Raw genomic sequence first — 16,273 nt, 5'->3', positions numbered from 1 at the left:
AGAAATGGAGTATGAACTAAAATCCAACCCCCTCTTGAGTGATTTCCAGAGCTTGGGGTATGAACTTAGTAGTGTAGGTTGTAGGCTTATCTTTTCAGATGTTTTACCACTATATAAGGAACAAAAAGGGAAGGGCCAGTGTGTAGTAGAATTTAATGTATGGCTAAAGGAGTGGTGTAAAAGGGAAGGCTTTGGTTTTATTAGTCATGATGCCTGCAGCAGGTCCAATAAAAAAAAAAAAACTATAAAAGAGATGGTTTGTACCCATCCAAGAAAGGGACTGAGTTACTTGGCATTAAATTCACAGATTTTCTGGATAAACATTTAAACTGAACAGCAGGGACAGAGAATTAATTGATACAGAACATTTCTGTCCCCAGCAATCTAAACTCATAGGGTTATCAGTGCATGTAACATAGATGTTTGTGCGGGTAAGATTAACACACCTGCTCTCAAGCAAAGCCAAGCATTTAATAGTGAGTGCCATACCATGTTTCTTGAATCATACAAGTGGCAAGAAAATAGGGACAGTCAGGCATAACACAGGTTATGTAGACCGTAAATACAGAGTCAGTCAAAATGGACTCAAATGTCTATACACCAATGCACAGAGTATGAGGAATAAATAGGGTGAATTAGAAATTCAAGTAAATGAGGGCATATACGATATTGTTGCCATTACCGAAACTTGGTGGGATGAAACCTACAAATGGAACATACAGCTAGAAGGATTTAAATTATTTAAAAGAAATAGACCAAATAAAAGAGGGGGTGGAGTTGCATTATATATAAGAAATAACTACATCTCTACAGAAATAGAGCACAACAATGATGAGAACTATCTTGAATGCATTTGGGTCAATATTAAAGGTTGTGGGGGGGAAATGACATTGCTATAGGTCTATACTACAGGCCACCCAACCAAGCAGAGGAAGTAGATGAACTTTTTGCTAGTCAGTTAACTAAGGTATGTAGGAAGCACACCACAATAGTAATGGGAGATTTTAATTACCCTGACATCAACTGGGAAACCAACTCTGCACCAAGTGAAAGATCCAACAGGTTCCTAACGGGCTAGCTGACAACTTTGTTTCCCAAAAAGTAGAGAAGGGAACAAGGGGATCAGCCATATTGGACAATTCTCACTAACAAAGAGGAAATGATAGAAGGTGTTGAACCCATAGGAACCCTGGGGGCAAGTGACCATTCCATATTGGAATTCAACATTATGCAAACACAAGTAGTAGAACAAAGTCAAACTAGAGTAGATTTTAGGACAAAATTTAAGAGAGCTAATTTCAATAAACTTAGAGAGCTTGGGAATTCCATGGATGAGAATCCTCAAGGGGAAAACAACTCAAGAAGTTTGGGAAATTTTGAAAAATGAGATTACAAAAGCTCAGTCTAACACAATACCAATGAAGATGAAAAATAACAGCTCCCAAAAGAAACCAGCATGGCTGCATAAAGAACTCTCTGACAAATTGAAAGACAAAAAAGATAAGTATAAAAAATGGAAAGGGGGGCAGAATATCAGCAAATAGCCCGAGCCTGTAAAGGTGAAGTAAGGAAAGCTAAGGCTCACAATGAAGAAAGGTTTTCCACAAAAGTAAAAAAGTAAAAAAAACAAAAAAAGCTTCTTCCAACATGTTAAAAACAAGAAAAAAGTTAAGGAAACAATTGGTCCATTACTGGGAGAAAGGGGCAAGAAGGTGACAAGCAACAGAGAGAAAGCAGAACTATTTAACTCATTTTTTGCATCTGTCTTTACACAAAGGGATAAAACAGTCCAACCTATCAAAAACAGCACCACAAAAATCAGATTAGGAAAACAAGTTGAAATAGGGAAGAAAATGATAAGTGGGCACCTGTCTATCCTAACAAGTTCATATCACCAGGACTAGACAGATTACACCCCAAGGTTCTAAAGGAACTGGCAGACGAGATCTCAGAACCACGGAACTATATCTTTCAAAGATCCTGGAGCACCGGTAAACTGCCAGAGGACTTGAAAAGAGCTGATGTGATTGGTTCCACCACAAATGCGCGAATGACAAAAGTGCGCCTGACTAAACCGCGGTGACAAAACCGTGCCGACGAATGAGCGCTGAAGCGCACCGACAACAGCATGCCGACAGAAGCGCGCTGTAACCTAACCCTAAAAATAACCCTAAACCTAACCCTAAACCTAACCTTAACTTAAATTGCGCTTCTGTCGGCGCGCTTTTGTCGTTCACGCATTTGTCGGGTCACGGATGTGGTTCCCATCTTCAAAAAAGGGGAAAAAAATAGATCCAGGAAACTATAGACCTATCAGCCTGACCTCAATACCAGGAAAAATTCTGGAAAAGATAATCAAGCAACGAATTAACGAACAGCTAGAAGTAAACAAAGTAATAGCCAAAAGCCAACATTAGTTTGTCAAAAACAGATCATGCCAGACTAATTGCATTCTTTGACAAAGTGACAAAATTAGTGGACCAGAGGAATGCCGTCGATATAGGACTTCAGTAAGGCATTAGATAAGGTAGACCATAACCTACTACTAGATAAAGTAGAATGTGGGTTAGACAGCATCACCACCAGATGGATTCGTAACTGGCTGACCAACCGCATTCAACATGTAGTCCTCAATGGGACTGCATCTACATGGAGGGAAGTATGCAGTGGAGTACCTCAAGGCTCTGTTTTAGGCCCAGTACTCTTCAACATCTTCATCAATGATTTGGATGGGGGAATAAATGGGGAACTCAACAAATTTACAGATGACACCAACACTGCAGAAGACAGGCTTAAGATACAGAAGGATCTTGACAAACTTGAACATTGGGCACTATCTAACAAAATGAAATTCAATGGTGAAAAGAGTAAGGTTCTACATTTAGGCAAGAAAAACGAAATCCACAGGTACAGTATAGGTGGTACCTTGCTCAATAGTAGTAACTGTGAGAAGGATCTTGGAGTCCTAGTGGACAACCATTTAAATATGAGCCAGCAGTGTGCAGCAGCTGCCAAAAAAAGCCAACACAGTTCTAGACTGCATAAACAGAGGGAGAATCAAGATCACGTGAAATGTTAATACCACTTTATAATGCCTTGGTAAGGCCACACTTGGAATACTGCATTCAGTTTTGGTTGCCACCATGTAGAAAAGATGTGGAGACTCTAGAAAGAGGCAGAGAAGAGCAACAAAGATGATTAGGGGACTGGAGACTAAAACATATGAAGAATGGTTACAGGAACTGGGCATGTCTAGTTTAATGAAAAGAAGGACTAGGGGAGACATGATAGCAGTGTTCCAATATCTCAGGGGTTGTCACAAAGAAGAGAGAGTCAAACTATTCTCCAAGGCACCTGAGGGTAGAACAAGAAGCAATGGGTGGAAACAAATCAAGGAGAGAAGCAACTTAGAACTGAGAAGAAATTTCCTGACAGAACAATTAATCAGTGGAACAGCTTGCCTCCAGAAGTTGTGAATGCCCCAACACTGGAAGTCTTTAAAAAGATGTTGGATAGCCATTTGTCTGAAATGGTATAGGGTTTCTTGCCTAGGCAGGGGGTTGGACTAGAAGACCTCCAAGATCCCTTCCAACTCTGCTATTGTATTGTATTGTATTCAATTCTTTGATGCAATTTAGAACACGAGAAAATTATTTTTTCAAAAATTCAGTTATTAAGAAACTTGGATATTTTCAAGAACTGATATGCAGTTCCTTTTTCCATTGGCTTTTCATATGTTGCCCCTGGTGAATCAAACTCAGATGTATCCCAGCAGAACAGATAAAAAACTTTTTTCCCCTAGACATTCAATTACCAAACTTCTGCCTTGCCTTCAGGGTTCAGCAACTGGAAGAGGAAAACTGTGAGCTCAAAACCACTGTCCTACGACTGAAATCACAAACAGAGAAACTGGATGAGGTAACTGAGTTTGCAAATGTTTGCTGTATATCCCCCTTTGTTTTCCTACTAGCCTGTAGTCTCAGCCTAGACAGCTTAATTTTTAATTCTCTGGGTGGACCGGTTTGTGCGTCAAGACATAGCATATCATTGCAGCAATACTGCTGGGATCAGGCAGTGGAAGCAAAACATATACAATAAAGTATAAAATCTTAGCTTTTAGTCCTCCTACATTGATAGGGTAAGCCAAGAATATTAAAATGAGAGAGTTGTTTAGTAGACTTCTCAGCTTTTAAAATGTATGTTGCTTCTATCTTGCATGGTTTTTTAAAAAAAATGTTGTTACCTGAGCAGGGCTGCTGCCAGTGGAGCCGTTTGACCAGAAGACTAGGAAAGGGATTTCTGAGTAGAAGTAATCATAGGAAACAAATAGCTTATCAGCGATACCTTGAGGAAGCAGCACTTAGATATACTATTGTTGCCTTTTTTCTGGTCGGTTGTTTGAATTGGCTGTAACTAACATATTCTCAGCTCAGAGCTAATTAGGAACAGTTTGGCATTTCTTCCAAAATTTGGGAAATACCAACTTCCTAGGACCATGATGGCGAACTGTGGTACACGTAACGGAAGTGGCCTGCAGAGCCATCTCGCTGGGCATGCTAGCCCTCACTCATTGCTCTTCCGGGTTCCAGAGCACGCATGCGTGCCGACCAGTTGGTCTTTGCATGCCTATGCATGCCAGAAACAGAAAAATCAGGTGACCGGGGCACATGCGCATGCCAGAAACTATAAGTCCAGCTTCCTGGCACACGCATGCGCACCAGGGAACTGCTCTTCCAGTTTCTGGTGCACCCCCTGTGCATGCACATACCCCCGTTTCGGCACTTGGAATGACTGCATGACGGTGCTCTGGGAAGCCAGCTGAACTAATTTACAAGCAGTGTACATAGGGTATCTGTAAGACCAAGCTATGTTGCAGAAAATGATTAAAGTAACACCCACTATTGCTTTATGTGGGCATGGGATTTGAGTTCCTGTGAAAAATCTTGTTGTGAAGGGCAGATGTTTATGTGGCTCCCTATTTGGGGTCTGGTAGGTAGCCTTGTGTACTTTGTTCATTAATCATAGGCTTAGATTTCTCTGTGGCCAGGAGGGACTTGATAGTAGGGAACATGCATACAATGTGTGTGTCTAAAGTCATGTGGGTTCTGTAACTAGAATTTGTTTACAGTATCAAATCATCCCTTTTCCTGTTTAACTTTACAGCTCTATAGCAATGAGTAGGCAAAACAAAGAAGGTTCTTTGGTTGCTTGGTGTGTTTTTATTTATATGCCACTTTTCCTTTAGGAGCTCCTCCTTCTATCCCATCCCCCTACTATAAAATGTAGGGTAGATAGAATAGAATAGAATTCTTTATTGGCCAAGTGTGACACAAGGAATTTCTCTTTGGTGCAAATGCTACCAGTGTACATAGAAAAGATACATTCATCACGAATCATAAGGTACAACACTTAATGATAGTCATAGGGTACAGATGAAATCATACTCGGAAACAGTCAATATAAAAGATACAAGCAACAAAATTACAGTCCTACAGTCATAAGTGGGAGCAGATGGGTGATACTAATGATGAGAAGATTAATAGTGATAGTAATGCAGCCTTAGTGAATGGTTTGACAGTGTTGTGGGAATTATTTGTTTAGCAGAGTGATGGCGTTTGGGGAAAAACTGTCCTTGTGTAGTTGTTCTGGTGTGCAGTGCCCTATAGCGTCATTTTAAGGGTAGAAGTTGAAACAATTTATGTCCAGGATGCGAGGGGTCTGTAAATATTTTCACGGCCCTCTTTCTGACTTGTGCAGTGTACAGGTCCTCAGTGGAAGGCAGGTTGGCAGTAATTATTTTTTCTGCAGTTCTAATTATCCTCTGAAGTCTGTGCTTGCCTTGTTTGGTTGCAAAGCCAAACTAGACAGTTATAGAGGTGCAGATGACAGACTCAATGATTCCTTTGTAGAACTGAATCAGCAGCTCCTTGGGAACTTTGAGCTTCCTGAATTGGCACAGAAAGAACATTCTTTGTTGTGCTTTTTTGATGACGTTTTTGATATTAGGTGTCCATTTTAGGTTTTGAGATATGATAGAACCTAGAAATTGGAAGGTCTCTCCTGTTGATATTGTGTTGTCTAGTATTGTAAGAGGTGGTAGTATAGGAAGGTTTCTCCTAAAATCTACCACCAGTTCTATGGTTGTGAGGCTGAAAAAAAGTAATTGGCTCAAAGCCATGCTATGAGGCTTCTAGGGCTGATGGTTGACTTACAGCCTGGGTCTCCTCAATCCTAATCCAATGTTTTAATCACTACATCACATTGGCTGACATATTCCACTCTTCAAAGAAAATCAATAATTTCCCATAGAGTTTTCTTTATGGCAGAACATTTAAGTGAGGGCCCTGACTTTTGGCCTGATAACAAAAGAACCAAACTGACAATTCTCCAGTATTCTTTACGATTGGTGACTTAAACTCTGCTGATGTTACTGTTATATTGAAAAAAGAATTTGCTAGGATCAAATCCCACACCATGATAACTTTTAATAGTTTTTGATATTCTGAAGAACTGATGCCATAAATGCTCTAATTAACAAAATGCTAACATAGCATTTTGTGGGTTAAGAGTTAGTGTAAATGCTGTTGGAAAGGAGTAAATATCCCTTTCTTGCAAGGGATGAATGTAGGTCAGTCAAAGGAAGGCAAAATGATTACGTGTAAAAACATTTCTGTTCACCTTGTATGGAATTGATTGCACTGGGAATGACTTAAGAATGTGTGGCAAAATTAGAAGAAGTAGTATCAAGAATGAAGGGATGCTTGTAGTGGCCCACCAGCGGCCAGCAGAGCTGGCAGCAGATTCGGACAGTGAGAAGCTTGGGGAGGAACATGGGCCAGTCCTGGAGTCTGGAGAAGGCTCTGATGAGGGCTCTGTGTTGGAGGCAGAGAGGGGGCCAGGGCTGTCCGATAGTTATCAGCTGCCTTCAGAGTCAGACATCAATGAGGCAGACGAACAGCTGGGCCTGTTCCCAGTATGTGCATACTCAGAGTTGCCAGACGAAGGAAAAGCTACAGAACAGGGTTCGACTTGGAAGTAAGGCTACCGGTGGACAATGAATGGCCCTTCCAGAGGAAATAAAAGAGGAGCAAAAGGGGAGTACAGTTTGCAGGAGACAATTAGTTCCCTAATTGGTTAGTGGCTTGCTGAGATTCTTTGCCAAGTTCTGCAGATATCTGCTGGTCAGCTCTCCAAGCCAGATAAGGTCTGTGACCATAGATCCTCCTTTGAAAGACTGCTGGCTGTGAATGAGCAGAATTCATTGTAAATTAATAAAAGAGTTTTTTTTCCGGGGCAAAGAGTTTGTTTCATGCCCTTGGGAAGCCTCGGTCAGAACAGTGCTATATGAACATAGAATGAATAGAGAAAAGAGTAAATAGTATGTTTAGGTGGTTTGAGGGAATGACGAAATTGCAAAACATGGGGGGAAAAACAAGGGGAACAGTAAGTAAGTCATGGTTGGACAGAGTTGGCAAGATCTTCAAAGAGAAAGAGGTGTACAGTTTAAAGAACAAAAAGACAATATAGCAGTCTTGTTGACATTTAAAAAACAGCAAGCCATTGTCTGTCTTGTTCTGCAGGTCCCAAGCTAACTTATTGCATGAACTGAAGTGAGAATCTGAATGCTGAGTGACAGACAGATTGCATGGCTTAGAAATGTTTCTCTTCTCAAAAGTTCTGAAAAGTTGAACAGACCCGCATTTCAGAATTTTTCCCATGTTGGAAAAATTAACCTGCTTGCCTGAAAGGTTCTAAGCTACCATGAATGGTTTTCTACATGCCTATGCAAATTTCTCCCATCAACTCCCTGTACATTGAAAATGACCATTAGAATCGCTGGCCGTTTGTAACCTTCTTTTCACCTTCATCAGGAGAGGCAGCGAATGTCTGACCGATTAGAAGATACCAGTCTGAGGCTGAAGGATGAAATGGATCTGTATAAAAGGATGATGGACAAACTGAGGCAGAACAGACTGGAATTTAACAAGGAGAGAGAAGCCACTCAGGAGGTTGGTAACAATTTTGGTGGCATACAATCAGCACATCTTCTATGTCCCCTCTTGATGCTGATGTTTTTAAACCAGGGCCCAGGGGTCGGAGTCGGCCCGCAGGGTGCTTAGATCTGACCCACAGGGCCACCCTGGAAACAGTCCATTTTCGCTGGCAGAGCTCTCGGGCCACCAGTGGCACTCCTGACACGAGTGACGCAAAGCTGGCCACTCTCATCGCGCCTCCCGAGGACAAACAAAACGCCGATGTGGCCCTTAATGAAATCGAGTTTGACACCCCTGTTTTACACTAAGATTAAATAAAATCATGTTTTCAATATAAATAAAAAAATTTAAAACCTGCATGGTGGCTTGCCTTGTGTCACTGAAGCAGGGGTGTTAGGAATAACAGCTGCCTAGCAATCATTTTCAGAAATGCATTCCTAAAAACCACAAAGCCCTTTCACGTATGCTGCAGTGATTATTCCCAGAGGATTGATGATAAATGGTGATAAATCTGGAAAGTTGAAACTTGAATTGATTGAAATTGAAATTGTTCCTTGTATGGCAACCTTCTCACTTCTGCACTCAGCTATGATGTCTTTTGGGCTTAGAAAAAGACCTGTAAAAATATTGTCCTTGAGGTTTTTTCCATCCTTGACTTTTTAAAAAAAACTTTTTATTTTGTTTATACAAACTTCACATCTTTGTAACACATTACACTTCTTTTACATACCTGTTGTGATTCTTTTATCTGTACAAATTTTTATAATTATAACTTTATATATATATGTTTGTGTGCATTTATATTATTTCATATCTTTTTTCTTCATTCTATATATAACATTCTATGTATTCTATGTATAACAACCTTTATTACATTTGAGTCGTTTTATATCCATTTCCTACTATTTATTTGCTAGAGTCTATTTCGTATTTTTAATCATTTTCCAGTTTTGTAGTTATTTATTAATTTGTTGATCTTTCTTCCTTTCTTTGTTGCTTTCCTGCTTTCCCCCCTTTCCTCTAGCCAATTATACCATTCTTGATTTATGTGACTATTTTACTTGTCTTGTAATGTCTTTTCCTGTAATGAAAAAAAAGTTAATATTTCTAATACTGCCCAATAGCAGATGATGTCCTCTGAATGTACAATCGTTTAAAGCATACACAAAATCGACCTCTATAAGAGAGCAGGTGAAAAAGAATACAAAATACGTCTGTGTAGAAGCTGCCTGAAGCAATATAAAAATACGAAATCTTTTGTACAGAACAACACAACAGATAAGATAAAAAAATCAGAAGCCGCAAAATCAATGGCAATAAATGGAACATACAATAACAATAAGATAGCCATAAAACATTAAAGGTGTAAAACCTTTATACAGTAAAGATTCTTAAAGCAAACTCCACCATGCAAACCGCACAATGCAAACTCCACCACTGATTGCCATTCATCTTGCCTTGTTAGAACATAGGAAGCTGAAAAAAGGCCTCAGGAGAAAATCCAGGCTCCAGAGAGATAACCTGGATTATGTTAACCTATAAACCTCTAAATGACATCTACTTCAATAAGTCAGTCAAGGGTTTAAAGGTTAATAGGAATAGATTATACAATACCGGAAGTAGACTGGTGGCCAGCACCATGGTGCTCAACTAGTCTTTGTAAAGCAAGCTAACGATGCCCTGTTTTGAACTTACTGAATCTTCCAGATCATCTCAATAGCCTGAACAAGAGGTTGCCAGCATAGGAACAACCATTGCAATTTTGGTTCAGGTACCATCATAACTAGTACAGGTAGTCCTCAACTTACAACCACAATTGAGCCCCCAATTTCTGTCACTAAGGGAGACAGTTGTTCAGTGAGTTTTGCCCCATTTTACGATCTTTCTTGCCACAGTTGTTAAGTGAATCGCTGCAGTTCAGTTAGTAACACAGTTGTTAAGTGAATCTGGCTTCCTCATTGACTTTGCTTGTCATGGAAGCTTGGCCCAGGGACACTGCATAAATATATGTGTCATGTCTTCCTAGCCACAAGGTGTCGGGGTTCCAAATAACATCACGTTCTACTCCTTACTATTCCCCCTCCCAATTCCCCACTAAAGAAACAGCATAGTAGAATAGAATATTAGTGTGGCAGGCCAAAGATCCCAAAAGGAATTGGCTGCAGGTCTGACCCAAGGGTCCATTGTGCTCTGCTTTTTTCTGCAGCTCATTGAGGATCTGAGAAAGGAGCTGGAACACCTTCAGTTGTATAAGCTTGACTGTGAGCGTCCCGGTCGAGGAAGAAGTTCTTCCAGCTTGAGTGAATTCAATGCCAAGACAAGAGAAGTGGAAATGGAACATGAAATTAAACGTCTAAAACAGGTGAGGTACAGCTGAAGAAGGAGGGAGCAAAACGGACCTTCTCTCTCCAAAGCAGCTAAGCCTGTGATGGTGAACACATGCCACAGGTGGAGGCAGATCCCTCTCTGCGGGCATGCGAGCCTTCGCCCCAGCTCAGCTCCACCGCGCATGTGTATGTGCCTCCCGCTGGCCAGCTGATTTTTGGGTCTCTGACACGCATGCGTGAGGAGCAGGGGGTTGCGACTCCCCTCCCTCCGCGGCCCATCTTTGCTCCCAGGAGGCTGCAGGGAGGCCTACTAGGCCCAAAAGGAGGGGCAGGGGGGCAGCACAGTAGCAAATGTTCATCTGAAGTATCCTTAAGGTGCTAAGCAAATGGCTCCTTGTTTGCCTTTTGTATGTGTGCGTCTGTGCAAATGCTTTCAAGTCAGTCTTCCAGTCCCGGCAACAGGTCCTGCAGCTTTCTTGGCAAGATTTTAGAAGTGGGTTGTGCTTGCTTGCTTTTTAAGGTTGAGAGAGAGGGTGGAATGGGACAACTCGCCATGGCCAATTCGTCACGGCCAACTCAATAGGGCCAAATTCACCACAGGACAGCGGGCAGAAGGGCAATTCAGCAATTCAATTTAATTATTTAAAATCATTTTTTAAAAAATCATTTTAATTTTTGTCATTCACATTTCATTTTGCCCCTCCTTTTGCATCCTATCTTTAATATTTCTATTCCACCATTTCTTTGATATTAGTGTAATTCTTGTCCTGCGGTGAGTTCGCTATGGCAAATTGTCCCGTGGCAAGTTGGCCATGATAAGTTGGCTGTGGTAAGTTGTCATAGACCCAGAGAGGGACTGGCCCAAGATTACCCAACTAGCTTTGTGCCTTTGTGCCTAAGAACCCTGGTGGCGCAGTGGTTAGAGTGCAGCACTGCCGGCTACTTCTGCTGATCACCGGCTGCCAATAGTTTGGCAGATCAAATCTCACCAGGCTGAAGATTGACTCAGCCTTCCATCCTTCCAAGGTGGGTAAAATGAGGAGCCAGATTGTTCGGGGGAAGAAGCTGACCGTAAACCAGTTAGAGAGGGCTGTAGAGCTCAGTGAAGCTGTATATAAATGTAAGCAGTAAATGTATTGCTATTGCTAAGGCAGGACTAACCAGGTGCCTTAATCACTTAATTCTTTCCTTCCTCTCTCAACAGGAGAATCAAAAACTTCATGACCAGAACGATGACCTCAATGGGCAAATCCTTAGCCTCAGCCTTTATGAAGCTAAGAACCTTTTTGCAACGCAGACAAAAGCCCAGTCGCTGGCAGCGGAGATTGACTCTGCCTCCAGGGATGAGGTAAAGGGACCAGTAGCAATCTCCTTGCAGCTAATTCAATGACTGGGCTGGCAAAATATCTCTCGGCAATCAACTTGGCCAAAACCTAACTTGGTGGGGAACGCTGACATTTGAAAATCATGGAATAGAAGTGCCACATTTGCTTTGGGATATCTTATATCGGTTTTTCTGGGATGACATCGGCATACAGGGGCACTAAGTCACGGGTGTCAAACTTGCACATCATGTTGCTGTCGCATGACATTTCGTGATTTTTTTTCTCCTTCGTGGAAGTGGGGTGGCTTGTGCGTGACGCATCTAGCTTGCAGGTGGCCAATTTGACACCCCTGCATTAAAGCATTAGAATTGACTAAAATTCTTGACATTTTTCTATTTCTCTTCTCTCGTACTTTTATACAACCAGAGTTATTTTTCATTTAAAATTGTTTCTGTGCACCACTACAGGAATTGTTCAGGAGAATATCCTGAATCTTAGGGCTGCCAGACCTGGGCTGCAGAAATCTGTATGACCACTGGATGGCAGCAAAGAGATACAAACATACAACAATCTAGAATTAAATACTGTATTTTCCAGTGTAAAAGGCAACTTTTTAACCCCCAAAAATATTTCAAAAATTGAGGGTTGTCTTATACACTGGGTATATCAAAAAAACAAAAGAAAAGAAAAAGCAACGCCGCCAAGCAAAAAGCCACACCGCCACCAGTGCAGACGCCGGCCTTTCAATTGATAACCTCGGTGCTTCTCGCCTAGGCATCTTGATGGATGAGTGCTGGGATGGCTTAGTAAGGTCTCTCTGGAGGAGGAAGGCGCTGAGCTCAAACTACGAAAGCATGGAAGCCTTCAGCTGGCTTGCAGGTGCCTGAAAGTAGGGGGTCGTCTTATACCCTAAGTTGTCTTATACAGCGGAATATACAGTACAGTACCATCGGATTCTGTTATCCTGCCTTACCTTCAGCCTGTCTCCTCTTTGATCCCCCCCCCCAATATTTCATTTCCAATCTCAATCGATTTGGCTCACAGAATTTTGATTTAGCTTTCTGTCCTTTGTGCAGCAACCCCATCATACATTCAGAAAGTTATTTGTTATGCAACCTTGAGCAAAGGTTGCCAGATTTGTTATCAAATACCATAGTTTGAAGTCCTAACTGGGCAACTTGTGTATTTATAGGGCATGGATTAATTGTGTTTGCCTTAGCTATTCTAGGTGTATGGAAAGTAGTGTTATCAAACGTAAGTTTCTCATTTTAAAAGAAGTGAATGATCCTTGGCATGATTCTGACTTATTTTAACTCTGCCATAGTTGTTACTCAGTGTGCTTGGCTAGGTGACCGACAGTAATTATAGATGAGATCTTGGAGAGTAACAGAGCCCATGTTGAGCGTGCTGATAAGCTCAGGGTAACTAGTGCAGCTTGTGGAGCCGAGGTGTAATATGTTCTGCTCTGGGAATGCGTAGAACTGCTGCGCCCCTGCATTCTGTACCAACTGAAGCTGGGCACCCCATGTGGAGCATATTGCTGTAGTTCAATGTGGAAATGACTAGGGCCATGATGGCAAACCTATGGCACTCTCTGTGGGCACTCGTGCTGTCACCATGTGCTCTTCTGGGTTCTGTCGTATGCATGCACGTCAGACAGTGCACCGGCCATCACCTCTCTTGGGTTCCGGTGCACACATGCATGGCGGCCAGTGAAAACACCAGTTGTCTGGTGCACATGTGCATGCTGGAACCCAAGATAGAGCAGCTGTCCAGCATCCATGCGTGCAACAGAACCTGGAAGAGCAGCTGGTCACCGTGCGCATGCGCACCGGCCAGCTGCTCTCTTCCGGGTTCTGGCACTCCGGCATGCACGCTTCAGTTTCGGCACTCAGTGCCTAAAAGGGTAGCCAAAAGGGTGGACAAGGACAAGAGTGACTGTAAACTGGATCTGCAGATCTAGTTATGACTGCAGCTGTCACACAAGACAAAGTGAGCAAAAGCCCTCCTAGCCACAACTTCCACCTTAATAAATGTGTGCACCAAACCCTAATAGCTCAAAGGCAGTGGCCAAATTCTAAGAGTTGTCCAAAAGAGCTAGAGGACGTGAGGGTGTTCTTTCCTCTGTGAGAAGACAGATGACTGAGTCTTTATCCATCTTACATGCCCAAGAATTGAGATTCGTACCAAAGTATACATTGATTCTCAATGGCTTCCAATGAGTTTCTGCATCAAAGAGCATAAATTGGTTCCACCACAAATCCGCGAAGCCCTTATCCACGGAGACATAAGCGCGAAGACTAATTCGCGCCGTTCGAAGGGCTAAGGAAAAACGCGACCCTACCGCGATGACATAATCGCGGAGGGCAAATCCGCGCATTCCCAAGCACTCAGTACCCTAAACCTAACCCTAAAACAAACCCTAAAACAAACCCCTAAATCTAATCCTAACCCTTACCTTAATTGAAATCGGCTTTCTGCCGCGGCGCCGTTTTAAAGCGCCCTTCTGTTACCGCGCTGTTGTCGCGGCGGTGATGGCGCGCGGTGATGACTTCGCGGCTTTAGCAACGCGCTTATGTCTCCGCGGATAAGGGCTTTGCGGTTTTGTCGTGCCACGCATAAATTAACTGAGGCACAAAGATGGGGTGAAGCTTCTGCTTGAAAGTATGGTGTTGAATTCATTAGGGCTTCAACAATTTGTAGAATGAGGGTGAAGGAATAGCCACGGTTCTTCCGCCCATCCAAATGAATCACCATTAAAATAATCTGGAAAGAAAAAATATGCTGAAAACAAACTTTTGAAATTCAGGAGCACTCTGGTAAAATGGATGCAGAGGTTCTCGGGAGTAGTTGTGACTCCAGAGGGTTTCTTAATCTAGTTCTTTTTCGTTTCAGCTCATGGAAGCCCTCAAAGAACAGGAGGAGATCAACTACAGATTGCGCCAATATATGGACAAGATCATCCTGGCCATCTTAGACCACAATCCGTCCATCCTGGAAATAAAAAATTGAAGATTATGGGTGGGAAGGGAGGTGGGCAGATAGGATGCCTTTAGATTCAAGTATCTCTATTTGCTACTGTATATGAACTTATAAATATATACATATATATAACTCTCTCAATACACATAACATACAAAACACAAACACACACACGCGTATATATATATATATTATATATATATAAATAGAAAAAAAAACTTGTGTGGATATACACAGGGCGTGTTTATATGAGCTTAGTATATTTTGTGACTCATAATTTGCATCGATCCATTTTCCACGCCCTCTCTCTGTGGTGAGGCTAGGGATTATAACTGAAAAATCACAAAACTGGATTTTGCACTGTTTTAGATACCAGACAGAAAAAAAAAATTGATACTACCTCTAGATGAAAAGATAAAACACGATGGAAACTAACTTGTGCCAGGCCTTTTCCTAGCCTACAAACAATACTGAGTGTTTATGTCTTATGAATCGCCTCCCTCTCATCATCTCAGAAATATCTTGTATTATCAGGTTGAATTCTCACTGATGCTGTTGGCTGTGTTGTTTTAATTTTGTCCAAGTTATGTTTCTGAAGTCCTCTCCTTAGATCTGAATGTATGCATGCTGCAAAAGTGGGTCTTCCGGAAAATTTACAAGTTTCTGCTTGAACTTGGGCTGTTTTAATCAAAAAGCAGTTTCTACATCTCGACCCCAATTGGCTTTGAATCCTTTGGGATGGTGAACAGTTTGTTGTATTCCGGGGGAATCTGGAATACTCAGGAAAACAATGGGTCTTGGGGTTCCATATTTTCTTCAACTTATCAGACTATTCCCAAGGTGCTTTTTCTGGCTTTGGGTTTTATCACAACATCACCAAGGACCCTGGTGGTGGGAGACCTGGGTTCATAAATGCGGGGTGCGTCGGGGCTACAAAACAGTCCCAGCCCTGATTCAGCTTCAGCAACAAGCATTAAAAAGTGGTAGTTGCAGAGAGCTATTTGGTTCCACACAAAGGGTTGGTTCATTGGTGAGAACTCGGGGCTGCCACTGTAAGAAATAGAAACCAATTGTTTTTAAATCACTTCATTTTATATTGCTTCGTGTCAGCATCTGCAAAAGCACCCTCTGCTAATAAAGCAGTTAAGAAGTGGAGAATGATTGGGGGTTTTAGGCACTCATGGGTGACACTGACCCTGTTTTTACAGACAAGGCAACATTTTAAATTGTTTTTTTACAGGTTTAGGAAAAAGATGTTTATACATGCTTAATATTTATTTCATGCAATTTTGGAGTTTCACTGAAACGTTTTGCCTACTTTACTGGGGGTGATTAGCGCAGAAAAGCCAGAAACGACTGTTAATCGAGCATCACAGCTTCCTGCATTTACAGGAAAAAAAATATTACGCTCAATTTGTGCCATCAATAAATATTCTCATATTGATTCAGGTTGTTCATGTCTCTTGCCCTTGCCATCACCACCACCACACCACCTTTTCCTCCTCCTCCTCCTCTTCCTCCTCCTCCTCCTCCTCCTCCTCCTCCTCCTCCTCCCTTTTTCTTTTCAATTGTGCTTCTGTAACAGCATTTCTCATGACGTTTTATATATCACTTACCCAGGCATGCTCTAAGGAAATCTGTAAAG

General features: G+C 41.9%; 1 protein-coding gene across 3 annotated transcripts in view; it reads left to right on the top strand.

Moving 5' to 3' along the window:
* The window catches only part of RAB11FIP4 (RAB11 family interacting protein 4), a 216,796-nt gene extending 200,724 nt beyond the window's left edge, over positions 1 to 16,072 (top strand). For all 3 annotated transcript variants that reach the window (XM_087710324.1, XM_087710325.1, XM_087710326.1), the window contains 5 exons: positions 3,837 to 3,918; positions 7,872 to 8,009; positions 10,201 to 10,356; positions 11,526 to 11,669; positions 14,542 to 16,072. In XM_087710324.1, the coding sequence (XP_087566450.1) occupies positions 3,837 to 3,918; positions 7,872 to 8,009; positions 10,201 to 10,356; positions 11,526 to 11,669; positions 14,542 to 14,658 (637 nt within the window). In that variant the 3' untranslated portion in view covers positions 14,659 to 16,072. The remainder of the gene's footprint in view (positions 1 to 3,836; positions 3,919 to 7,871; positions 8,010 to 10,200; positions 10,357 to 11,525; positions 11,670 to 14,541) is intronic.
* Positions 16,073 to 16,273: the final 201 nt, after the last annotated feature.

This window comes from Thamnophis sirtalis, unplaced genomic scaffold (assembly GCF_051295495.1).
Source record: "Thamnophis sirtalis isolate CommonGarterSnake01/CBP01778 unplaced genomic scaffold, rThaSir2_p1.2 scaffold_3, whole genome shotgun sequence".
Lineage (NCBI taxonomy): Eukaryota > Metazoa > Chordata > Lepidosauria > Squamata > Natricidae > Thamnophis > Thamnophis sirtalis.
This window is presented reverse-complemented; position numbering and strand designations above follow the sequence as displayed.